We start from the raw sequence: 26,265 nt of genomic DNA on the forward strand, positions 1-26,265 counted from the left end.
GCTGCTGTGAACATAGGGGTGCATGTATCTTCTTGAATTATACTTTTGTCTGGGTATACACCCAGGAGTGGAATTGCTGGATCATATGGCAACTCTAGTTTTAGTTTTCTGAGGAACCTCCATACGTTTTCCATAGCTGCTGCACCAGTTTACATTCCCACCAACAGTGTAAGAGTATTCCCTGTTCTCCACACCCTCTCCAGCGTTTGTTATTTATAAACTTTTTAATGATGGCCATTCTGACAGGTGTGAGCTGGTACCTTGTTGTAGTTTTGATTTGCATTTCTCTAATAATTAGCAATACTGAGCATCTTTTGATGTGCCTATTGGCCATCTGTATGTCTTCTTTGGAGAAATGTCTATTTAGGTCTTCTGCCCATTTTTCGATTGGGTTGTTTGGGGTTTTTTTGTTGTTGAGTTGCATGAGCTGTTTGTATATTTTGGAAATTAAGCCCTCGTTGGTCACATCATTTGCAAATATTTTCTCCCAGTCCGTAGGTTGTCTTTTCATTTTGTTTGTGGTTTCCTTTGCTGTGCAAAAGCTTGTAAGTTAGAGTAGGTCCCATTTGTTTATTTTTGTTTTTACTTCTATTGCCTTTGGAGACTGACCTAAGAAAACATTGGTACAGTTTATGTCAGAGAATGTTTTGCCTATGCTCTCTTCTAGGAGTTTTATGGTGTCATATCTTATGTTTAAGTCTTTAAGCTGTTTTGAGTTTATTTTTGTGCATGGTGTAAGGGTGTCTTCTAACTTCATTGATTTGCATGCAGCTGTCCAACTTCCCCAGCACGACTTGCTGAAGAGACTTTTTTCCCATTTTATATTCTTGCCTCCTTTGTCAAAGATTAGTTGACCCTCTGGTGTGGGGTTTTTTCTGGCCTCTCTATTCTGCTCCACTTATCCATCTGTCTGTTTTTGTGCCAATACCACATTGTTTTGATTACTGTAGCTTTGTAGTATTGTCTGAAGTCTGGGAGGGTTATGCCTCCTGCTTTAAGACCCTTTCTTTAAAGACCCAACTGGTGAGCCTCCAAATTCGGAGACTCCATGAAAGGTGAAATCGCACTGATGGGGTACGGGGCTAGAACAATATTTCTTTTTCTCTCTTTGTGCAATTTATTTATTGAAGAAAACTGGTCATTTGTCCTATAGTGTTTCCCACAATCTTGACTTTGCTGATTGTAATCCAAATGGTACAATTTAATGTATTCCTCTGTTCCCTGTATCATCTGTGAATTGATTGTTAGATTTTAAAACTTTATTTAGTTTAGATTCTGGCAAGATTACTTCAGAGGTGTTATTGTGTACTTTTTTAGGTGGTACATAGTATCTGATTTTCTCTGTTTTTTTTTTTTTTTTAATGTTAGCAGCCATTGATGATTGTTTCCCACATCCATTAATTCTTTAGGTGTTACAGTATATTAGCCGGACTACTTCTACAAGGAGAAACTTCTCCTCATCTCCTATTTGATTACCCAATGATACAGTCATATAGAAAAGGCAGGATAAATATTTGATACTCTGTCTTTATTCACCAGTTTTCAAATAATGAACTGGCTTGGATGTATCTGTCAATGATGATCATTTAATTTAATTTTATTATTATTATTATTATTATTACAGACTCATGGCTTTAAACATTGTGGGTGTTGCAACCCATTGCAGTTATCTCTCATGACTATCCCATCTTTCTCCAGTAAGGGGCCTCTTCAAATTGGCTCCTGGGCCTGTGACACTATGACCCTAGTGGTCTTTGCTTCCTTACTATTTGGTGTGAGGAGATATTCTAGGCTCACCTTGTACATTTCCTGCCCCAGACCTAGAATTAGTCGTTTCTCCAAGAAACCTTGGCTCCTTTCAGTGGGAAATGGTTAGTGATTTATTTTTAAATATAAATAGCCCAAAATCACCAGACATTTGAGGAAAGCCTCTACAGTGAAAGAGAAAGATCAAAACAAACAAGCAAACAGAATGAAGGAAGCTGTAAGAAACAGGGACAATGCAAGACATACAAGAAAACACTTTGTAAATTAATTTTAAAAACTAATTAGAATCTTCTGAGATATAAGAATATATTTTGTTTATAAAACATTAAATTAAAAATGAAGAATTAAAAAGTGATTGGGGAAATAAAAATTGAATGGAAGGATTAGAAGATAAAGTTGAAGAAATATCTCTCAGAAATTAGAACAACGACAAAAAAAAGAAATGAAAAACAGGAGAGAAATAACAGAAAACTAGAGGATCAATACACAAGGGCCAACAGTGGATTGGATTAATAAGAGTTACAAAAAAGAGAACAGAGAAAAAAATGAGGAAGAAATTATGGATGAAATAACATAAGAAAATTTGCCAAAATAGAGGATGAGTCTTCACATTGAAAGGGCTGACTGAGTTCCCAAAAGAGACCCTGCACTAAGGCACATCAGTGTGAATTTCAGGAGACTGTTATCAAAGGTGATTCTAAAAGCTTCTAGCTTTTTTTTCTAAAGAGAAAAAGAAAAAGAAAACGCTCACTACAAAAGATTGGGAATAAGAATTACACCAGACTTCTCAGTAGCAACACTGGAATCTAGAAGACAATGGAGGAATAAATGCCTTTACAATTCTGAGTGAAAATTATTTTCAACTTAGAATTCTATACCAAAATGATCAATCAAGTATGAAGATAGAATGAATCAGACATGCAAGAATTTTAAAAAATTGATCTACCATGTTCCTTTTCATAGGAAGATACTGGAGATGTGTTCTACCAAAGTAAGCAAGTAATTCAAGAAAGGGGAAACACAGGATTCAGCAAACAGGAGAGGAGTGGAGGTAAGTCCCAGGTTAACAGCCAAACAGGAGACCTCAAGAGCAACCAGGTCATACTGGCAGGAGGCTGGCAGGAGGAAGAGAATGGGAATTAATAGGTTATCTGAACCATTTGTGTATACAGTTAGCAGATGATATTGAGAGGGACTGTTGGGCATTAGGGAAAAATCAGTGGTAGGTATGTTGTAAAACAAGCCAATGAAGAAAATCAAGACAATTATTCAGTCCAGGAAAAACAAAAAGTTGGTCAAGAAAGGATACCTCATCAGAATAGGCATATTTCATTGATTCTCAGAGGCATATGTTTTCACATTTTACTGAGTCTGAAGTCAGGCCATGTCTTTCTGTCGAAGGCATCTTACAGTCACCATTGGCCAGACCACAGTCCTGATGGAGTTGTCTCTACCTGTGAAGGTGTGAACTTGGTCATTATTCCTGGTGTTCTCACCCAGCAACAGCCACCCATTGATATCTCAGCCCACAAACCATTTTAGGATCATATGAGGAGGGACTAGGAGTCCTGGTTTGTCAGAAAACCTTCTGTGGACACCTGCTGGTAAGATCAAGAAGGTGCCAGCATCCAACCTGCAGAATGGGGGCAATGACTTGGAAGAAAATTCTGGAAACCAGAGGGAATACTCTTGAAGAATTGCTGCATCACTGGCTTCCTGGGTGGTTCAAAAAATGATAGTCTAAAATAAGCAAACAAACAAAACAACAGAAAATGAGCACTGATGACAATAGAAAATTGATTCAGAAGTGATGAACTCTGAATTCAGAGAAAGTTTAAGAATATTTAATTCATTTTGCTTACATTTTTCTTTTTTGTGTGCACAAGATTAATATATGATTAAATATATATCTAAATAAGAGCACTTCCAATAAGCTTACTTTAAAAATTTAAGTAATAAAGGAGTTCGGCAGTATGTTTTCTTTCTTCATGGTTCCTATTATGATCGAGGGTGTCTTACATTCAGTGAAATCTGGGGTTCTAGTTGGTAGCAGTGAACAATTTTCACACATTCACAATAAAGTAAATACCAGTGTTGATTTTAAAGTATTAAATGATTATATTAAAATATTAAATAATTAATATTACATAATTATAATGGGAGGACAGGGAGAGGGGAAATGTATGTGTGCTTTGGGGTGGGGGAGAATGGGGATGGGTAAGTGGAAAAAAATCTTCACCTCCGTAACAGGAAGTCAGAAGATGAAGTCTGAGATTGACGCTTTTTTTTTTTTTTTTTTTTTTTTTTTTTTTTTTGCGGTACGCGGGCCTCTCACTGTTGCGGCCTCTCCCGTTGCAGAGCACAGGCTCTGGACACGCAGGCTCAGCGGCCATGGCTCACAGGCCCAGCCTCTCTGCGGCATGTGGGATCTTCCCGGACTGGGGCACGAACCTATGTCCCCTGCATCGGCAGGCGGACTCTCAACCACTGCGCCACCAGGGAAGCCCATGACACATGTTTTTGAGAAACTGGATTTAAAAAAAACACATACAGAAAAATAGCTAAAGGAGTCTAAAGTAGTTTCCTTGGGAAATGGAGAGTTGGGGTGTGAGAAGAGTCGGTTGCTGGGGGCTTCTTAAATTACTTTTTCATACTATTTAACTTTTTCAATTCTGCTCATCATTATTTTGATAAAAATAATTTTTAAAATAAAAATAAATAAAATGACTCAAGCCTGTTCTGTGCTGTTATCATTATAAATATACATATTCTTTTCAGGCCATATGTTCTAACTTTTGATTTGAGAAATCTACTCACTGTGAGAGGCTGCAGGATGTAACAGAGAGAGCTTAGCTCTAGTGTCAGCTGTCTGGGTTTGCATCTTGGGTTTGTTGCTTACTAGCTTTGTGACCTTGGGAAAATTGCTCAACTTCTCTGAGCTTCATTTTCCTCACCTGTAAAATGAAGAGAGGGGTGTGTCAAGTGCCTGTCCTGGTGCTCAGCTCCATGTGACTTTGTCTAACACCTTTTGATTGTACACAGCTGTCCCGCATGAGCCCCCAACCCTCACAATGGGATTCCCACCCCTTAGAAATAAGGCTGACCCCTTGAAAGTGCCCCGGCGCTCAGGGACCCCAAGGCCCCAGCAAGGCCCTTTTGTCCACACAGTCCCCCTGCAGCCACCCACTGTCCAGAGCTTTAGGCCTGGACATCTGCAGTATATGTGGGTCATTACCCTTTTCTGCCCCCAGAGGCCCTGAGTTTGCTTGTTCATGTCCCTCTTTCTTCTCACATCAGGCTCAGTCTTGGAGCTGATGTGGTACTGAGTATGACAGTGGCTCCATTGTTCCTGGCCAGAAGCTCATGGCTCTGTGGCCAGATCCCAGGGGTCATTTGCCCTTCTCCAAGGTCTGGGAGCAGAGACCTGAGCTCCAGGCCTGGCATGGCAGGATGAGCCCAGCCTGGTCATCAGTCTGATGGAGGCATGACCAAACTCACCACCCAGCTCCCGAATCCAGGATCTGCAGAAGTCAGCCTTGCCACTGCCCCACCAGGCAGGCGCCCTGGGGCTGTGGGTGAGCTGCAGCCTGGACTGCAGAGAACAGCCCAGCCGCTCTGGCTCCCAGCACCTCCCATATCCTGGGTTCTGGAGCTCGGCAGGCAGTGACTGCACGCCTAGAAGGAGCTTTGTTAGAAATTAAAAGCAGGTGGATTGTTTTTCTTTCTTTCTTTTTCTTTTTTTTTTTTTTTTTTTTTGTTCGCCCATTTGGATAGAGGAGCTGCTTGCTCAGGGCTCCCTCTCCCAGGACAGGTAGGCAGTTCATGTTTATACATGTGACCCAGAAGTATATAATGAGCCACACTCCAGGGCTGACATTGCCTGGACATGAAGGGTATCACTCCTCCCTCCAGCTGCTCTTCAGTGACTGGGAGGGCTCTCAGAGAGTATACGCAGAACAGATGAAGGGGAACGGGGTTTTCTGGGTGGGGACAGCCCTCTCCTAAAGCCCTGGGCACTGGAGAACATGCAATGTCCTCTGAGTCCCTGAGTGGAAGATGTGTCCCCAAAACATGACCCCACGATAGAGCATGAGTGATACTACAGGGAAACAAGGAAGCAGCCTGTACAAAGGTGGGGCGAGGGTAGCAAGTAAGAAAGGGGAAGTCCTAGGTCCTTGAGACAGTGGGATGAAGAGGAAAAAAACACGTAGCCTTTGAACCAGGGACGTGGGTTCCAATCTCTGCTCTACCACATACCAGCGGCAAGTCATGCAGAACTTTGCAGGGTTGGAGTGGGCAGGTGAAATCAATCTCCTGTATCTAAGATTGGCCGATCTAGACTTTCCTCCCTCGAGGGACATCTGGCACATACTGGAGGCACAATTCCGATCTCCCACTCAGGGCCTGGGGTGGGAATGAAGGTCCTTGGCCACTCAAAGTTCCTTGGCTAACCTGGGGAAGGAAGGGCTGGGGAGGTCCCAGGCCGGAGCCGCGTGGGGACGATGTGGGATAAGGCGGTTTTTACTCCAGGCTTCCCCGACCCGAGCAGGTGTGGAGGGTTTTGGGCTGAGGGGGTGTCTAGGGGTAAGGAGTCTGGCAGCCCTGCCGGGTCCACGTGGATACTGTGAGAGGAACCTTACCCTGCAGGTCGTGTCTGGCCCTTTCCCAGCTCTCTGTCGTCTCCAGCCACGGCTGCTGCCTGCTCTGGCTGTGAGTGGCACAGCCGTGTGATGTCTGTGTGCTCCTCCCACAGGCCACAGAGTGGGCCTCCAACGAGGACACGCGTCGCTCCTGCCAAAGCAAAGGGAAGACCGAGGTACGTGGCCTTGGCAGCCAGGGGCCTGGCTTAGAGCCAGCGGGAGGCTTGTGGTTGTAGGGATGGAGGGGCACCGTGTGGGCACGAGGCCACCTGCATGAGAGGCCCAGCCTGGAGGAACCAGGGGCTCCTGGTGCAGGTGAGGATGCAGCCTGAGCATCTGAGTGGGCGGTGAGGCAGGGAGCCGGCCTGGGAGGGAGGTGGTGGGGAGGGGAGACATCCACAGGTGCAACCTCAGCTTCAGAGTGCGGTGGATCTAGAGCAGAGTGCTTTTGAATATTTGCGGTGCAGTGGAGTGAGGGAAAGACACCCAGCTCTGCAGCTGGAGAGCTTGTCCCTCTATTGCTTCCCCTTTCTTGCTTCAGGAGGAGTGTCAGAACTACGTGCGAGTCCTGATTGTCACTGGCCGGAAAGTGTTCATGTGTGGGACCAATGCCTTTTCCCCAGTGTGCTCCAGCAGACAGGTGAGGGCTGTGCAGCATCAGGCAGACAGAGGGGGACACCAAGAGTTTCTCTCACTCAGGCACACAGCCTTGGAATGGGGCTGTCAGTTCAACACAAAAACCAAAACGAAAAGGATGCCCAGTTAGATTTGAATTTCAGGTAAAAAACAGACAGTATGTTAGTATCAGTATGTCCCAGGCAAGATTGGGGGAATCTTTACACTAAACAATTATTCGTTGTTCATCAAAATTCAACCTCACCTTGGAGGGCCCTGACTCTTGGCACACCTTCCCCTCCATGACGGCTGCTCCCTCAGAGGGACTGTGGGGTGGGCATTGAGGAGGAGGGGGAGGGAAGCAGAGGCCTAGAGAGACCAGGGACCCAGGAGGAAACAAAACTCTGGGGTGGAAAGAACAGGCAGCCCCAGGGTCTTGGGGAAAAGCGCCCCATCTCCCCATTATCCCCAGGTGGGGAACCTCAGCCGGACCGTGGAGAAGATCAACGGTGTGGCCCGCTGCCCCTACGACCCGCGCCACAACTCCACAGCCGTCATCTCCTCCCAGGGGGAGCTCTACGCAGCCACGGTCATCGACTTCTCAGGTCGGGACCCCGCCATCTACCGCAGCCTGGGCAGCAGGCCACCGCTTCGTACTGCCCAGTATAACTCCAAGTGGCTCAATGGTAAGGAGATCCAGCCCCGGGGGGCTCCCCTGGTCCTAAGCCAGCCAGCCCACCCTGACCCCCATCAGTTTCCTTCCTGCCCAACCAGAGTGGGGCAGATGGTCACCCAAGGACCACAGCATGTTGGAGAGGGACTGTGGATGAAACCACAGATGTCCTGAGGACCCAGAGCAGGTAGAGGGCAGGCTACGAAGGGAAAGAAAGAGTTAGGAATTGATGAGGAGGAAAGGTTATGGGAAAGAAGAGATTGGAGGAGGGTGATTTGAGTTTCTTGCCCCTTGGAGTTGAATCCCTGCTTCTCCACTAACGAGCTGTGTGGCCTTGAGAAAGTACTTGACCTCTCTGTGCCACAATGGTCTCATCTGTAATATGGGGATGATCATAGTATATACCTCATAGCTTGTTAAGAGGATCAAACGGGTTAATCCATATAAAGTACTTATAACAGTGTCTGGTACACAGTGAGTGCTCAGTCATCCGTGTTAACTATTATTATAACTGCACTTTGCGTTGGAGGTGGGAACAGGGTTAGGGCCCCCAGGTCACCAAGCTGGTGGGAGGTTGTCAGGATGCCCATCTGAGGCAATGGAAGTAGTCGAGTACTCCCAACTCTGCCCCCTTCCTCCCTCCTGGCCTGACCCACCCCTTGTTCCTCTTCTGCCCCCAGAGCCAAACTTTGTAGCAGCCTATGATATCGGGCTGTTCGCATACTTCTTGCTGCGGGAGAACGCGGTGGAGCATGACTGTGGACGCACCGTGTACTCTCGGGTGGCCCGCGTGTGCAAGAATGACATGGGGGGCCGGTTCCTGCTGGAGGACACTTGGACCACGTTCATGAAGGCCCGGCTCAACTGCTCCCGCCCGGGTGAGGTCCCCTTCTACTACAACGAGCTGCAGAGTGCCTTCCACCTGCCGGAGCAGGACCTCATCTACGGGGTCTTCACCACCAATGTGTGAGTCCCTGCCCTTCCCCACCCTCCCCTGGATGTCAGGAATGCGCTCTGAACTGCTTCGAAGCCTGATGGCTTTGGGCAAGTCCCTCTCTGAGCCCTTGTTTCTCTTTCTGTAAAATGGGGATTGCTGTGCCTTCTGCACTGCGTCCTCTGAGGATTTTGTGACTCGCTGCCTCCTGAGAGGTGAGCCCTTGTTCTGGGTTGCTGTGACGGGCAGGCCTAGGCCAGATGTGAAGAAAGTAAAAGGAGCTGGATTGTGGCTCCAGGAAGGAACAACTTGCTGGTGATGAAAGTGAAATAGGCTGCCTTCAATGAGGGGATGGCAGCCTCAGGAGGGTCCAGCAGCTGCCCATCGGGGAGGCTCGGAGGGGACTCTTTACCCTCCCAACCTCAGGACTCCATGATCCTGCTAAATCTAACTATCAGAGTCTTCTGGCAATCCCGACTGCCCTGGAAAACCCAGGCTGGGAATTAGAACCCCTTTTGTTTCCTAGGTGTGAGGAAGGGTAACCCCCATGGAGATCATGAGACCCTCCTTCCACAGCCTCTTCTGTGTAAAGGCTGACCCATTCAGGTGATTTTTTTTATAGAGAATGCTGAATGGGCGGCACAGACCAAGAAACACATTTGTTGTACAGCATGCTGTGCTGGGTTCTTTGTAAGGACAGAAACGTATGAAGCATAGAGTGGAGTTTGCTTACCTAGGGCCCCAGATAGCAGGCATTGGATGAGGGCCAGCTTAGCTACAGGAAGGATAGTCTAAGGGGATGGACAGGGAGGAGAGTAAAGCAGGGAAGCTGGAGCAGAGAAGCCATCCAAGCCAGGGGACAGACATGCAGCACAGCCCACACAGGCCATGAGCTATCTGCAGCAGAAGGTGGGGGCAGCCGTGAGCAAAGGGCAGGAGTCACTGCAGAGGCATCAAGGGAAAATAGCAGCATTAGTGTAGACTGCAAATTGTTTACGTATTGTGCACCTTCACCATGCCCCAGGTTCTTGTCATGGTGGAGGTCAGGGGGATGGGGGACACACCAGTGAGCAAGAGCAGACCTGACTCTGCCCATAAGGACCTTACATTCTCGAGAATGGCCAGTTTTAACTGTAATAGATTCTACAGAGGGAAAGGGCAGTGTGCAGAGAAGCTGTGATCAGGGTGGAGGGTCGATGATCAGGGAAGGCTTCCTGTAGAAAGTGACATCTACAGGATGACTGGGAATCATCCTGTAGATAGGGGAGAGGAGCATTGCAGCCCGAGGGAACAACATGTACAAAGCTTGGGGTGGGAAAAAATGTTTGAGGAACTGAGGGGTGACCCGTGTGGCAGGAACCTGGCGGGTGAGGAGGCGAAAGGCGGGAGAGTCAGCCGAGGGGTGGGCGTGGGAGGATTATGCCCAGAAGGGCCTTTAAGGGTTTTGATCTTTATCCTAAGAGTAAGGAGACGTTATTGGAGGGTTTGAAGGAGGACAGGGACTAGCTCAGATGTGCATTTTGTAACACTCACTCTGGCTGCTGCGTGGATAATGGATCAGAGGAGACCGGATGGGCTGCAGGGACAGTGCAGCATCCTGGAGGAGACAGTGGGGACTGCGACCAGGCGGAGGGGAGCGAAATGCACACATTTGGGAGAGGGACTGAGTGCAGAGAACAGCCCTGGAAACACTTGGTCTAGTGGTATCCTCTCTCCGAACTGCCCACATCAGACTCATAGAAACGTCTGAATCCATGACTGAAAGGGATCTGAGAGGTCATCTGGCTGCGGGTGGTGGGCTGCAGCATAGATTACTGGTTTGGCAACAAAGTTGTTGTTGGTTTTTCTTTTTTTTTTTTAAATAAAATAAATAAAGCAGAATCGATTGGAATAAAAATATCAGAGTATAATGTATTTAGTAAGGGTACATATTGCTTCATGAAAATTCATTGCAAATGTGTATATGTGCATGTATGTGTGTGTCCTACTGAGCTGTAATATAAAATATATTTCTTACAGTGGGCCAGGGACTAAAATGTTTGAAAACCATTGACTTTATTTGACCCTCCCACTGAATAAACGAAGGGGATGAGGAGGTAGCACAGACGGATCCACCGGTGCTTCTCATCAGTGGGTCTTTCTCTCCCGGAGGCTTTCCACGGTGTGAAAACCATGTTTCCTCCTTCTGTGATACCCCTGTGGTGCAGAAGGCACCAGAGTCATCACAGGTGCCTAGGAAGCCTTGGAGCTGTGCCATGCTGTGATTTGACAGCTGGCCATGGGATTTAAGGGGAAGGTGCCGAGGCCTCCGGGGAAGGCAGCACGCCTCCATCTCTTGCCTTTCAGAAACAGCATTGCCGCCTCTGCTGTCTGCGCCTTCAACCTCAGTGCCATCTCTCAGGCTTTCAATGGCCCGTTTCGCTACCAGGAGAACCCCAGGGCTGCCTGGCTCCCCATCGCCAACCCCATCCCCAATTTCCAGGTACAGCTTCTCCTCCCCTTTCCCTCTCCTCACATACCACCCTCCCCCAGACTACCAGCCGCAAGCTGATTCCCAACTACTTAGTGCAACCACCAAATGTGTCCCTGCCGATCTATGCCCATCTGTGGGGTCTGCGAAGGTTCCCTAAGAGGGTGGTAACCTCAAGACTGTGGAGCAAGAAGGGGAGAGTGGGTGGGATGCAGAGCAAGGGAGCCTGCTCTGAGCCATCTCTAAATGTGACCCCTCACCTCCAGAGAGGCAGGGAGGGGGCACCTCAGCTCTACTCAGTGTAGGGAACCAGGAGAGCAGTCACAAGCTATCTGGCCAGAATTCAGGGATTTTTAGCTGGAGTTTGCTTGCAGTCTACCCAGTATGGGTACTAATGCCTGGAGGATCTCTGAGTGCCAGGAGTGGTCAGAGCCCAGCCATGGGTGGTGTGAGCATCCCCAATGTGGAGAAGGGGAAGTAGCCATGGGACAGAGAAAACTGCAGATGGTTGATTTGCATATCCATCCAACTTCCTGACCAGGAGGCAGAATGGAGCAGGGAAAGACCTCAGGCTTTTCAGTAGTACAATCCTGACCCAGATCTAGCCCTCTCTGTGTCACCTTGGGCAAGTCACTCAACCTCCTTGAGCCTCTTTACCCTTATCTGGCACATGGGGATAATACCATCGACCTCATAGATACGTTGGAGGGTTGATATGCACCTGAGGTGGTCTGTAGAATGTAGTAGGTGCTCAATAAATGGTAGTTGCCTTCCAGCTTTGGTTTAGAAGGCGTAAGAACCTTGAGCTGATAGGGACACGGGAGAAGGAAGGCAGGGCTTGGCCCAACATGGGGGAGGGGCACCTACAGCGACAGCATGAAATAACAGGACACTTGTTATCCACAGTCATATGATCAGTTTCTAGATAATCCAGCCCCCCTTTCATCTTGCTTGTCCTCTTCTCCATCCCTGGTAGGTCCCTCATCCTCTGTCTTCCCAGCCTCATTTTCCCTTAGTTCCCAAAGATGAGGCATCTTCCTGGAAGAGGGTGCAGGGCACTTAGCGGGGGATTTTGGGGGGCGGGGAGAAGGGATTGGAGAATCAGAGTCTGGGTTGCGAGGAAGGAGGGATACGGGATCGCGGCAGCCCGGCGGCTGGGCATGCGTGACCCGGTTCCCTGCCGCAGTGCGGCACCCTGCCCGAGGTGGGCCCCAACGAGAACCTGACGGAGCGAAGCCTGCAGGATGCACAGCGCCTGTTCCTGATGAGCGAGGCCGTGCAGCCGGTGACACCCGAGCCCTGTGTCACCCAGGACAGCGTGCGCTTCTCACACCTCGTGGTGGACCTTGTGCAGGCCAAGGATACGCTCTACCACGTGCTCTACATCGGCACGGGTGAGGCCGCCCCGCCCCGCCGGCGCTCGGGGTGGGAGGAGGTTGAGCGGCAGGGGCTGGGCCGCGAGGTTCCGGGGCCTTTAAGGCCACCCTGATCTGGCCCCTCCAGAGTCCGGCACCATCCTGAAGGCGCTGTCCACGACGAGCCGCAGCCTCCGCGGCTGCTACCTGGAGGAGCTGCACGTGCTGCCCCCCGGGCGCCGGGAGCCGCTGCGCAGCCTGCGCATCCTGCACAGCGCCCGCGCGCTCTTCGTGGGTTTGAGCGACGGCGTGCTGCGGGTGCCGCTGGAGAGGTGCGCCGCCTACCGCAGCCAGGGGTAAGCGGGCGCTGCGGGAAGGCGGCCGGGCGGCCGGGCGGGTGCACCTCCAGACGCAGATCCCTGCCGATCGCGCTGGGAGCTGGGGCTTAAGAGGTGGAGCTTCGGAGTCAGGCCGTCCTGGTGTGGCATCCTGGTGCAATCTCCAGTTGTGTGCCTTTGGACAAGTCATTTAACCTCTCTGAACCTTGGTTTCCTCCTCATAAAATCTCTGCAGGGTTTTTGTGAAGGATAAGTGGGATAATCTGCCGAAACCACTTATCACTCACCTGGGGGATATATGTGTTGAGCAAACGGTGGTGGCTGTCGTTATCCCTGTTGTCAAGCCCACAGTTAGGGCCTGGTGGCCATCTCTAGACCACTTGATTTACTCTCAGTCCCTTCAGTTCAGAGAGTGGTCTTTATCTTTGAAACCACAGCACTTGCTATGCAGATGTGAGGGCAGATAGGAGATGATACTTTGAGTCAGCCCCACGTTTGTTTCTAACTTCCCCACTTAGAAGAGGCAGAAAGGCCTGGCATGGGTGGGTTGGAGGTGAGGAAACATGTGGAGATAGGACTTTGGCTTCCCAACAGCTTCTGCAATCAGTTTCCATACCTTAGCTTCAGGTGGATTCACAAATTTGGCAATAAAGACATTGACGTTTAAGGGGGAAACAAAAGCCTATTCCAAAGCCAAATGCAAATGTATCTCAGACTCCTAAGCATGTGAGGCTACCCTGAGCTGCACCCGTTCATTTTGGAGATAATTCAAAAATTGCCTTTAGCTGGCATAGCCACAGCCATGTGGGCTTCTGTGGCCTTTGCAACACAGGGACCTCCTGGCTGTGCCCATCTGTCCTCAAGATTTGGGAGACAAATGGCATCCAGGCTGCCAAGGGTTGTTTTCCAGCCCCGGTGGAGTGTGCTGGGATCTGAGCAGAGGCCTGGAGGGCCAGGGAGGAGGCTAGAAGGTCATGGTGTGACAGCGGGGTGTTGGGAGGGGGAGGCGAGTGCAGTGGGCAGATACCCAAGCTTCCCTCAGCCCCAGCACAGGGCTCCATCAGCAAAGCACCAAACATTTGCGAAGCCCCGCCATGCTCAGAGCACTTCACGGGGCTGTCGGTGTGAGAAGAGGGAGGCAAGATGAAATAGGTCTGGAACACTCTCATTTCCCTCAGGGCTCTAGATGTCTGGTTGGGGAGAGAGCCCTTGGCCTGAATCTGACATGTGGGGAGAGAATGGGGTATAATGGGAGAGACATGCATGGTGGAATTTGATATACCTGGGACTCCATCTCAGCTTCATCATCTGCCAGCTACATGATCTTGAGCAAGTTACTTACTTAACCTTTTGAGCTTTGGCTTTCTCCTGGGTAAGATAGGGGGAATGTGATGAAGCAGATGGTATTTACTTTTGGCAGAGGAGTTGTAAGGATTGGGAATAATGCTCACGAAGTGCCTAGTCCAGCGAGTCATCATTGGTAGCTAGTGTCCTTATTCCTTTTTTATCTCCGCAAATGCATTTAGGGGCCCTCCAGTCTCCTGGGCTCTCTGGAGTCTCAGAATTTGTGACGCTGAATACGGACAGCGCTGCTTGGCAATGAATCATGGCATTTCCCTCTTATGTTCTTCTTTAACTGCTGTGTCATTATTAAGCTTTTCACACGTACCATGTTCTTTAAGAGGTTGTAAATCCTTGAAGGCAAGTCCAGTGTCCCAGTGTTTTTTATACTCCACCAGGGGGCCATGCCCAGCCCCAGGCACAAAGTGGCCTTCTACACATGACTGATCCTGCAGTTGATTGATTGCTTGGCCTGAGAGCAGGCTGGTGCAGGAGAGGAGTGGGGAATGGGACTGGAAAGTGGATTGAGGCCAGCTGAGAATGCCAAGGGAGCATTTTGACTTGAATCCTGTGACTGGGGGCACTGAAGTGGTCTTTGAAGGGGGGAGTGGTGTGATGGGCAGTGTGAATAGGTGTCTTACAAAGATCTATCAGACAGTGGCAAGCAGCATTGTCTCGGGGCAGATGGTTGGCCAGCGTGAGCTGCTGTGGCTCTAGGCCAGACATGACGTGAAGGGGTCTGCAGTGGAACGAGAGCCAGGTGGAACAGCAAGGTAGACAGAGGTCAGTTCGGCTTCTGATACTTTTGGTTTCCTGAGTTTGGGATAAGAGACCTTGATATGTACAGTGGAAACCCTGCCATAAAGCTATAGGTGGATCTAAAACGTGCAGTCTCATTACTGCAAAGTTATAAAATGACCAGAGTAAGCCCATGCTGCCAGCAAGCTGTGCGCTCCAGGAGTCTGGGAGCCAACTGCCCATCACACTATATCAGAATTTATGCTGTTGTGAGGCAGTTTGTCACGGGGTTTTACTGTGTCCCATGAGAGACATTTCCTGCTTCTTTCCTCATTCCTTCCAAAGCTGGCAGGAAGCTGAGGGTGGGTAAGCCCTCCTCTGTCCAGAATCCAGGGGCTTGTCTCCAGCACCCTCCTTTCACTCAGGCAAACCTCAGCCCCATGGGGCACGACCAGGACCCCGGCCTGGCCAGAGAGACTGGTGCTCATAGGAGGACGAGCAGAGTGAGTGAATGGCTGACTGGCTCTACAAAGCAGGTGTTTTATGCATGAAGAACTGCCCCCTTCCTCCTTCCAGCACGCCTTTCATGCTGCCCTGGAGGGAGGGGCCCCTTATTGCCAGCTTATCCCAACCTCCCTCCCTGGCAGGGGGTCTTTGCCCTGTTCCACTACCATCTTAAGTAATGGTCACTTGCTCCCAAGCTCCACCCTGGACAGCTCCCATTGTGAAACTCTTGCTACGCGGTGCTGGAATCCGCCTGCTTGCACATTCCACCGTCCATCTCTGTCCTGCTTTGGAGCCCATGAAATGAACCTGTTGCCTTTTGTAATGGCTGCTTGAGACACTGCAGTAAAAAAGACATGATGATATATTATTGGTCTGTTGGCTGCTTTTATGAAAGGACCTCTAAACTGCCACCCACTCCTATAGTCAGAGACACACTCACTCTCCTCTGCTTGGAGCTTTAATTTTCTTAAGAACATTCTCTGCTCTGGAAGCTCTGGAGTGGCCTTTGGCCAAAAGCAGCAAATGTGGACAAGAAAAGAGCTCAGGCGCTGGTGCCAGGGGAGTCTCGCCAGTCCCCTCAGGCGGCCAGGACTGGGGCAGGGCAGGGCAGGCGTGTCCATGGAGAATCTGGTCTCCTCTTTCTTCTCTGGGAGAATTGAGAGCAGGAGAGGCTGAGGGCAAGGGATCCTGAGTGAGGGGCTGGGGCCAGCATCCACTCTGTGTTTTTCTTCACTCTTTTCTTATCCTGTCATGGATTGGAAAGATGAGGCACTTCATCTCTTGGCTTGAGAACCCTGACAAAAGTGGCCCTAGAACGGCAGTTCTAACGCTGTTCATTGCAATCACCTGAGGAGTGTTTCAAAGACTCTCGTGCCTGGGCTTACTCCAGTCCAGCAGGCCCAGAAATAGGAGGGGTTTTTGTTTTGTTTGCTTAAGCTTTTTAAAAGAGCCCCAGGAGATTCTAATTTGTTGTCAAGACAGGGAACAACTGTTGTAGAACTGGTTAGGCCCTAGATGAAAGAAGTAGCATGAGGCAAATTGCATTCCTCCAGAATCTTCTGTTTTTATCTTGTGTAAATCAATTCAAATTACCTGCTCTCATCCATTCTCTCTACTGGCAGACATTTGTTTTTGATGGATAGAATCGTATATATGTATGTATGTATGTATGTATTATTATTAATCACTCATCATGGCTAGTTTTTTTAAAACTATTTAATCTATGTTGCTTATAAAGTGCCATATCAGTGCTTCTAGAGTTTGATGCCCATTTCTGAGAACTGAGGGAAATACACTCAGGAGTGGGCTTTACTGAGTTCTGATTGGCTGAATCTGCTAGCAGCAAATTTGACCCAAATGTCAGCCAGTAAGCAAAACCTCAAAACCACAGGATGCTGAGACTACTTTTGCACATGTATTATATTCAGTCCTATGATGTCTAGTTTGATGTATTTGCTGGCGAAACACACCTAAATCAAACCATTGATCCCAAATGAAAATATGAGCACCCGTACATTGTATAATTCACACAAATTGTCCTTGAGAGAATAAAATGGAAACATAGTCTTGAGAAACAGATGAGTGTTCTGGATTCCCAGGTGGGCTGGGGTATGTTTACTGGGGTCCAGCAAAGCTGTCACTCACTGAAACCCCACGCATCACCTCCTTTATCGGAGGTCATGAGCGGGGGCTACTCTTCACTGCAGTGCACAGGCTTCTCATTGTGGTGGCTTCTCTTGTTGCGGAGCATGGGCTGTACGCACACAGGCTTCAGTAGTTGTGGCACGTGGGCTCAGTAGTTGTGGCTCACGGGCTCTAGAGTGCAGGCTCAGTAGTTGTAGCGCACGGGCTTAGTTGCTCTGCAGCATGTGGGATCTTCCCGGACCAGGGCTCGAACCCACGTCCCCTGCATCGGCAGGCAGACTCTCAACCACTGCGCCACCAGGGAAGCCCCACCCTCTTCTTTATAAGCTCTCTGTATAACCTCTTTTCTCTTTGGTCTGTTGAACTCACTGAAAATAAAGAACTCACCTGACAGGTGACTTTCCCTGAAGTTTCAAGAGAAAAGAAAGATTCTATCCTGAAGACACCAAAATGGGCAGCCCCTTGACTCCTTTGTGTACCCCTTTAGCCCTGGGCAGCCTTGGCCCCTTTGGCCAAAGGAAAATCCCTTTGCAGACTCATGTCATCGCATGGGCTCCCCCACCCTCTTTGTCATCCAGCACCTCCTTAACCCCAAACCTCTTCTGCTTTCTAACCTCCAAATACTTCCTCACCCTCACTCTCAGTGCTCTCCTAGACCCTCTGCAGCAGGCCCACTGCTGTGGAGCAGCCAGGCCTGGCCAGAGAGGGTGGAAGTTGGCGAAAGGAGGCAGAAGGGGCCCAGCGAATCCCCTGAGGTTGGCAGTGGGCTCTCTGGGTATTGGAGGGAACTTCCTTCTGGCTCCAGAATCTGATATTCTGTTTACTTAGCAATGGACAGCAAATCCTGATTCCACAACTCCCATATTGTTTTTCCCCTCCTTGGAGTCTTACCAGTAGAGATTTAACTTTTGTTGTTGTTGAAAATTGTAGAGGATACAATGACTGAGTCAGAAGTAAAAAGGGAAGAGAGGGGCCTAGGTTATGAGAAGTGGGGGCTTTGGGACATGCATCAGCATGTGAACTGTTACCTCTCCTGGCTCATTTGAGATAGACCTGCCTAGGAATAATGGGGACCTGGGATGTGACCCCTGGCTCATCCCAGCCTGAGCTCATTCTTATGATGCCAATGCATTGGACTCTGGGTCCTGCCACTGAGCAGCACAAAACGTGGATGCCCAGGTGACCCTGGACTATGCCCAGGTGTCCCCTGACCCTGCACCTGTGTTTTGAGGCATGGGCTCACGTTCACTCAGTGTGTGAAGTAAGACACAGCCTCCAGCTGGGAGGCAGGTGCATGAGGGGAAGAGTGGGGAGTGCATGAGGGGAAGTCTAGGTTCTAGCCCCAGCTCTGCCAAGTACAGTTTGCGTGATCTTGAGGAAACGCCTGTTCCCTTCTCTGTGACTGTTTCTTCCTTTGTACAATGAAAAGGTTGTTTTATGGATCCCAGTGATTCTCAGTCTCGCTCCCATTAGAATCACCCTCAAGCTTTTTTTTTTTTTTTTTGCGGTATGCGGGCCTCTCACTGCTGTGGCCCCTCCCGTCACGGAGCACAGGCTCTGGACGCTCAGGCTCAGTGGCCATGGCCCACGGGCCCAGCCGCTCCGCAGCATGTGGGATCTTCCCAGACAGGGGCACAAACCCGCATCCCCTGCATCGGCAGGCGGATTCTCAACCACTGCGCCACCAGGGAAGCCCCACCCTCAAGCTTTTAAATCCCCAGCCCACCCACCCAGAAATTCTTGTCTGGGGTGGGCCCAGGTATCAGTATTTTTTTAAAAAATCCTTTAGGGATTTCCCTGGTGGTCCAGTGGTTAAGACTCTGCACTCCCAATGCAGGGGGCCTGGGTTCAATCCCTGGACAGGGAACTAGATCCCACATGCCTCAACTAAGAGCCCGCATTCCGCAACAGAGATCTCTCACGCAATAACAAAGATCCTGCAGGCCGCAACTAAGACCCGGTTCAGCCAAATAAATAACTACTATTTTTTTTTAATGAAGGAAATTGTTTGTTAAAAGCTCCTTTAGTGATTCTAACGTGCAGCCAGGGTTGAGAACCACTGGGCCAGGTCATCTGTAAGGTCCTTTCCATCACTATAATCATAGTGTCTAGCAGGGAGGAACTACCTCTTTGGATTTCTGTTCACCACATCTTCACCTGTGGCCCTAGATGAGGACTGTGGGGCACCCAGACTCAGGGAAGGCAGTAATCTCTTGGCTAAGTGTGTGGGTTCTGGAGCACCATAGTGTGAGTCCATGGTCGGCTCTGGGTTTCCTCCATGTAACATGAAGATAATAACAGTACCTTCCTCATTGAGTTGTTGTATTGAGTTAATTCATGCTTCTAAAGTGCTTAAAATGATGCCTGGCACACAGTAAGTACTCAATGAACTTCATTATTATTGTGGAGGACAACTGAATGAAAGAAGTGCCCAGGGCTTCCCTGGTGGCGCAGTGGTTGAGAGTCCGCCTGCCGATGCAGGGCACAGGGGTTCGTGCCCCGGTCCAGGAAGATCCCACATGCCACGGAGCGGCTGGGCCCGTGAGCCATGGCCGCTGAGCCTGTGTCCGAAGCCTGTGCTCCGCAACGGGAGAGGCCACAACAGTGAGAGGCCTGCGTACCGCAAAAAAAAAAAAAAAAAAAAAAAAAAGAAGTGCCCAGAGGAGAGTGTCCATGTGTATTCTTGGGATGCAGGTGATGGTGGGAGTCCAGTGGGCTTGAGTCTCTGGACCTCTGTCTGGCAGGGCATGCCTGGGGGCACGGGACCCGTACTGCGGCTGGGACGGGAAGCAGCAACGTTGCAGCACACTCGAGGACAGCTCCAACATGAGCCTCTGGACCCAGAACATCACAGCATGTCCTGTGAGAACCCTTTTGTGCCCCCCACCAGGGACCTCTTCCCCCGAATTCAGGCCATGACTCTCCATCAGTGTCCCCACAGCCCTGGGACCTTGTACCTTCCCTGTCCCTGCCTTGTGTGACAGGGTCCTGCTCCTGGTGTGTGTCTGCAGGTGCAAAATGTGACCCGGGATGGGGGCTTCGGCCCATGGTCACCATGGCAACCGTGTGAGCACTTAGATGGGGACAACTCAGGTTCTTGCCTGTGTCGGGCCCGGGCCTGTGACTCCCCTCGACCCCGCTGTGGGGGCTATGACTGCCTGGGGCCAGCCATCCACGTTGCCAACTGCTCCAGGTATGTGAGGACGCAGGGCTTGCTGGCGGTGGCCTTGGAATGGGAGAGGGGGATGGAGGGAACGGGGCATCGCCAGCCAGCTGTTTGCACTAAAGGACAGAAAACACTTCAGGGCTGTGCAGGGCACTGGACAGGTGGCTGATGTCTGAGGCAGGAAACATGAGCCCTGGGAGAGTTTCCACTCCAGTGGGAGAGAACTTTCTGCCTTGCAGTGCTCTTAATACAAAGAGGCATGGGAGTTATCCCTAGCCAGATCATATCCTCAATAAGCCTTGCAGTCCCAAACAGGAGGGACAGCATGGGATGGTGGTAGCTACCTAACCACTCTGAGCTTCTCTAAATGAGGGTTACAGTGCCCAGCCTGAAGGTTGTTGGGAGGGTTAAATGAGATCATATTATATATAGAGAGAGAGACAGAGAGAGAGAGAGAGCTTGCACACTGCCTACTACCTGAGGACTCCCTAAAGTGGTTAAAATAAATAACCCATAGTTCTTGACACTCTTAAAATAATTTTATATACACTACATTTATTAATTTAACCATCACAACAACCTCATGGGGTAGGCATACAATCATTATCCTTACTTTAAAGATAAGAGTATGATGAGGCACAGAAGGTTTCGGTAAATTGCCCAGCCTTAAACAGCCCATAAGTGGTAGAGCCAAAATTTGAAAATTAGGGGCAAAGGAGACAAGAGTGGGTGGTGTCTTGAGGTTGGAGCAAAGCATGTGCAGTAGTAGAATGGGGGAGAGAGCATGGGTTTGAATACCAGGGTCTGCCAACCAACAAGGCTGAAACAAAGGCTGCAGATGGCAAAGGCCTTCTCTAGAGAATATGTCCTTTTCCCCTGCGAGTAGAGGCCATGTGGGTATATCTTTGTGCTCTAACCCTAAGCACAGCCTGATATATGGAAGAAGGCTCTCAATGCATGTTCGAGGAGTGAACAAATGAATGAATAAGTCATTCCTGAGAAGGCCTGGTTAGGAGCTATCTCCTGTCAATGGCACTTCCTGACAACAATACAAAATCCATCTATGCAGATGTGATTAGATCTGAGAAGCTAGAGCTCAGAGGGTCATTTGTCTCTATCCCCTCCGGCCCCACCAGGAACGGGGCGTGGACACCGTGGTCATCGTGGGCCCTATGCAGCACCTCCTGTGGGATTGGATTCCAGGTCCGTCAGCGAAGTTGCAGCAACCCTGCTCCGCGCCACGGGGGCCGCATCTGCGTGGGCAAGAGCCGGGAGGAACGGTGAGCTAGGGCGTGGCTATTGGTTTCTGCAACAAGCCAGCCCCGAGGTCCCCGACTTCCTGGGCCCCCTAGAAGGTGGCCTGGATTCTCCAGGTGGTCCAGTGGACCCTCGTTTGCCCAGTCTCGCAATCCCAGTGACCTCTCATAGGGAAAGGGGTGCCCGTTCCTTAGAGTAACGACTCCTCCCCCTCTCCCCGTCAGGTTCTGTAATGAAAACACGCCTTGCCCGGTGCCCATCTTCTGGGCATCCTGGGGCTCCTGGAGCAAGTGCAGCAGCCACTGTGGGAGCGGTGTGCAATCGCGGCGTCGGGCCTGTGAGAACGGCAACTCCTGCCCAGGCTGCGGCGTGGTGAGGGCCGGGCCGGGGGCGGGCGCGGGATGCCTGGACCTCGAGCCAAGGGGAGGGCAGAGACGGGGCGGGGGGCGGAGCGCGGGGCAGGCCTGGGGCTGCGAGGCTGTGCAACAGCACCAGTCCTCACGCCGAAGGAGTTCAAGACTTGCAACCATGAAGGCTGCCCCGAAGTGCGGCGCAACACGCCTTGGACGCCCTGGCTACCGGTGAACGTGACCCAGGGCGGGGCGCGGCAGGAGCAGCGCTTCCGCTTCACGTGCCGCGCGCCGCTGGCCGACCCCCACGGGCTGCAGTTTGGCCGGAGGAGGACGGAGACCCGAACCTGCCCCGCGGACGGCTCTGGAGCCTGCGACACGGACGGTACAGCCCTGCGCCTCCCCACCCGCCACCCTCTCTCCCAGGCCCAGAGCGATGGGGCGGGGCCGGGAGTGAGAGCTGGGGGAGGAGGGGGCGGGGAGGGGACGTGCGGTTTGGAAGCAGGCGGGAGGCCTTTGGGCTGCCGTGGGAGCCCTCTGTGGCTGAGGCCAGCCCCTCTGTATCCCCCCAGCCTTGGTGGAGGAGCTCCTGCGCAGCGGGGGCACCTCCCAGCACACGGTGAGCGGGGGCTGGGCCGCCTGGGGTCCGTGGTCCTCCTGCTCCCGGGACTGTGAGCTGGGCTTCCGCGTCCGCAAGAGGACATGCACGAACCCGGAGCCCCGCAATGGGGGCCTGCCGTGTGTGGGTGACGCTAACGAGTACCAGGACTGCAACCCCCAAGCTTGTCCAGGTAACCCTCCACTAAGGAATCTCGGCCCAGGGAAACCCTCGCCCAGGGAACCCTCACGGGGAAACTCTCAGGCCTCCCCAGGCTACAACTAACTCCTGCCTGGAGACCTCTCCTCCCTGCCAACTCTGTACAGGGGCCCCAGAGCAAGTTTCTGCCCTGAACATGGACATGGCAGGGACCAGGGCATTTCCTCCAGGGACCAGGGCATTTCCTCACCCTCCGTGTCGCTGTTTTCTCTCCTTTAATGGGTTAGCTAGACAAGGAGCTTGATTTGAGGCGGAGTTGGTTTTTGGTGCCCTGTCTGCAGCCTGCATTTCCCCTGCCACCCCTGAGGGGAGGGGGACTCCCTAACAGTGGACTGTAGGGCTGGGGCGGGGCGGATGTTGAGGGCCGTGTGGCCCTGAGAGGCCTAGCCTGGGACGGGGTAGAAGACTGTCTTGGGCCATGCCTGCACCTGCAGCCCCTCTTCACCCACCCCATCACCTTGCAGTGCGGGGTGCCTGGTCCTGCTGGACCTCTTGGTCCCCATGCTCAGCCTCCTGCGGTGGCGGCCACTATCAACGCACCCGTTCCTGCAGCAGCCCCGCCCCCTCCCCGGGCGAGGACATCTGTCTCGGGCTGCACACGGAGGAGGCGCTGTGCGCCACACAGGCCTGCCCAGGTACTGAGTGCATCTGGCAGGGCCTGGGGAGCAATGCGGAGCCTGAGCGTCCCCACTAAGGGAGTCTGGGTGGTTAACCTCATCCCAACCCACAACCCACAGAAGGCTGGTCGCCATGGTCTGAGTGGAGTGCATGCACGGAGGATGGAGTCCAAAGCCGTGGCCGCCACTGCGAGGAGCTGGTCCCCGGGCCCAGCACTTGTGCTGGAAACAGCAGCCAGAGCCGCCCCTGCCCCTACAAGGAGATGCCCGGTAGGTCTTCGAGCCAGCACCTTCACACCAACCCTTCCTGCCCTGAGCCCCCAGCTTCCGTCCCCTTCTGAAGTATCCTGGGGGGTGCAGGATGAAATGCCGGGGCGGGAGGTTCACACACTTTGGGCCTTCGTGCTTCCTCATTTAATGAATGGGCCGACCTTTCTTAGAGGTGGGGCCTGGGGGGAGACCAAGGGAAATGAAGGTCCCCAGGTGCAGTCCCACAGGTCAGCGCTGACCCAGGGGTCCTCCAAGACACACACCGAGCCCTGGTGGGACCCATGTCCTCTCCTCCCTGCCTCTTACACCCACTCTGCTTGTCTTCTTGCAGTGATCCTGCCTGCCTCCAGTGTGGACGAGGCCACTGGCTGTGGAGGTAAAAGGAACCTGCCCCACCTCATGATGCTGCCTTTCGATCCACGCCCCCCACCCTCCCCAAGGAGGAGACCCACCTACTCCGAAACCTGGAGTGTCTCCACTTCTCACTCCAGACCCACAAACGTTGTTGAGGTCCCGCACTGCTTTAGACCACGTGTAGGAGAGTCTGGGCAATTCCATCCATGCCCCTCAGCTAAGAAGTGGTGGTCAAGTCTGTATTCAAGAAGAGTCACCCAACTCCACACCACTGGCTGCCTCCTCTGACCCAAGCCACAGGTGGTCCTGTGAGACAGGCCCCTGGTGACAGGCCACGCAGCCTTCCTGTTTCTCATGACTCTGGCTACAAAGCCCTTCCCTTTATGTCTCAGAGCCTCCTATTGGGAGGCAGTTGGGGGTCTTGACAGCGGCCCTTTCCTTACCTCTTGTCTCTTCCCTCTCCCAGGGTTCAGTCTCCTCCACTTGGTGGCCACAGGCATCTCCTGCTTCCTGGGCTCTGGGCTGCTGACCTTGGCGGTGTACCTGTCCTGCCAGCACTGCCGGCACCAGTCCCAGGAGTCGACGCTCGTCCATCCCGCCACCCCCAACCACCTGCATTACAAGGGCGGGGGTGCCCCCAAGAATGAGAAGTACACACCCATGGAGTTCAAGGTGGGAGTCCTCTCGGAGAAGCAGAGGGCAGGGTGAAGGGTGCAGTGGTCCTGGCCCTAGGCTGGACATAACTAGGCTGGGCACTCGGGAGAGAGCAGTGGTGTGGTGAACAGAACACTGTGTCAGCAGCCAGAACGTTCTCTCATTGACTGGCTCCTGATTTCCTTGCTCTGGCCTGTCCTCTTTCCCTGTCTCTCCCTTCACCTCTTCCTCTCTTGTTTTTTCCTTCTCCCACAGACCCTGAATAAGAATAACCTGATCCCCGATGACAGAGCCAACTTCTACCCATTGCAGCAGACCAATGTGTACACAACCACCTACTACCCGAGTCCACTGAACAAACACAGCTTCCGGCCTGAGGCCTCACCTGGACAACGGTGCTTCCCCAACAGCTGATACCACTGTCCTGGGGACTTGGGCTCCTTGCCTTCCTAAGGCACAGAGCAGGTGGAGGTGGGACGGTGGAGCCAGTTTGGTTTTCTCCCTCTGCACTAGGCCAAGAACTTGCTGCCTTGCCTTGTGGGGTCCCATCTGGCTTCAAAGAGCTCTGGCTGGCGGTGACCATGGGGGAGAGGGCTGGCTTCAGGCTGGCACACGGCTGCAGTTCCAGCTCAGCCCGGGTCTCTCATGGCCTCCTTGGAACCCACCATCATGCTGATCTCCCCTGCCATGTCTGGGCTGTGGACCTACTAGGCGTGTGAGGGAATTGGAGAGTGGAGATGGCAGGAGGGCAGGCTTTTAGGTTTGGGTTGGAAATGACGGCCCGTGTAGCTATCGGGCTGAGTCTGCCCCTCTTTGGCTGGCCCCAGGAAGGGCCTGGGCTACATCCTGATTATCTCTGAAAGAAACTAGTCAAATGGCCCCAGTAGTTCTGGATTCTCTGCCCAGGGCTGGGTCATTGTGGTGCTGCCCCAGTGTGACATGGGGACCAAGGCTGGCCCAGGTTGTCCACCTTTGCCTAGCAGTCTGTGCTTTACCCAGTGACATCCCTCTGGTCAGAGGCAGTGAGGACTGGGGGCTGGAGACTGATCTTTGCTGAGAAGTCCTTTCATCTGCGCTGGCACATTCCTCAGCCTTTCCCTCAGAGTGCACGAAAGGTGACCCAGGAGGACGGGAGGCAGGAGTCCAGTCTCCATGCTGCTCTGGAGACTGCTTTCCAGTTGCTGCTCAACAGAGCTGTTGGCTGAGACCTGCGTGGGAGTCTCTGCTGGCCCATCTGTTCAGGAACGCACACATGTACACACACAATCACAATCTGCCACAGCAACAAAAAGAATGTTGGGCTGTGGCATTATTAATTAAAGATGATATCCAGTCTCCAAATGTAACGTTGTCTTCGTGCATATGTGTGTGGGCTCCTCTTGGCCTGGTCTGGTCAATTAGAGCAATGCACTGGGGTGACAGATGGTCTTCTCAGGGTGAGGGAGATGACCCCAGTAGCGTTTGACTTTAATAGAGGATAACTTTCCATTTGTGAGTAAATCTCCACATACACACATTGCCCTAAACCCTTGTTGGAAAAGAGGGATAATCACAGATTCACAAGTAGGGACACAAGTACACCAAAGGCAATACAACAGGAGATTTCTGCCCATTGCCTTAGCAGCTCTAATCAGCAACACTTCCGCAGTGGAAATGTGTGAGTCCAGCAGGGGAGTATTGATGAAGATTATTTTATGAGGTGCGTACATTGCTGAGTTTAATAAAACCAGAATTGACTGAGAAATGAGTAAATCTGTG

General features: G+C 51.5%; 1 protein-coding gene across 1 annotated transcript in view; it reads left to right on the forward strand.

Moving 5' to 3' along the window:
• The window catches only part of SEMA5B (semaphorin 5B), a 121,478-nt gene extending 96,335 nt beyond the window's left edge, over window positions 1–25,143 (forward strand). The window contains exons 5-22 of the mRNA XM_082625339.1: window positions 6,521–6,583; window positions 6,949–7,047; window positions 7,495–7,708; window positions 8,376–8,661; window positions 10,976–11,111; window positions 12,286–12,493; window positions 12,603–12,810; window positions 19,767–19,884; window positions 20,034–20,215; window positions 21,325–21,468; window positions 21,670–21,817; window positions 21,955–22,180; window positions 22,368–22,586; window positions 23,077–23,247; window positions 23,350–23,499; window positions 23,831–23,875; window positions 24,320–24,525; window positions 24,763–25,143. Of these exons, the coding sequence (XP_082481465.1) occupies window positions 6,521–6,583; window positions 6,949–7,047; window positions 7,495–7,708; window positions 8,376–8,661; window positions 10,976–11,111; window positions 12,286–12,493; window positions 12,603–12,810; window positions 19,767–19,884; window positions 20,034–20,215; window positions 21,325–21,468; window positions 21,670–21,817; window positions 21,955–22,180; window positions 22,368–22,586; window positions 23,077–23,247; window positions 23,350–23,499; window positions 23,831–23,875; window positions 24,320–24,525; window positions 24,763–24,921 (2,982 nt within the window). The 3' untranslated portion in view covers window positions 24,922–25,143. The remainder of the gene's footprint in view (window positions 1–6,520; window positions 6,584–6,948; window positions 7,048–7,494; window positions 7,709–8,375; window positions 8,662–10,975; window positions 11,112–12,285; window positions 12,494–12,602; window positions 12,811–19,766; window positions 19,885–20,033; window positions 20,216–21,324; window positions 21,469–21,669; window positions 21,818–21,954; window positions 22,181–22,367; window positions 22,587–23,076; window positions 23,248–23,349; window positions 23,500–23,830; window positions 23,876–24,319; window positions 24,526–24,762) is intronic.
• Window positions 25,144–26,265: the final 1,122 nt, after the last annotated feature.

Source organism: Mesoplodon mirus (genome assembly GCF_964341445.2).
Source record: "Mesoplodon mirus genome assembly, chromosome: 6".
NCBI classification, from domain to species: Eukaryota; Metazoa; Chordata; class Mammalia; order Artiodactyla; family Ziphiidae; genus Mesoplodon; species Mesoplodon mirus.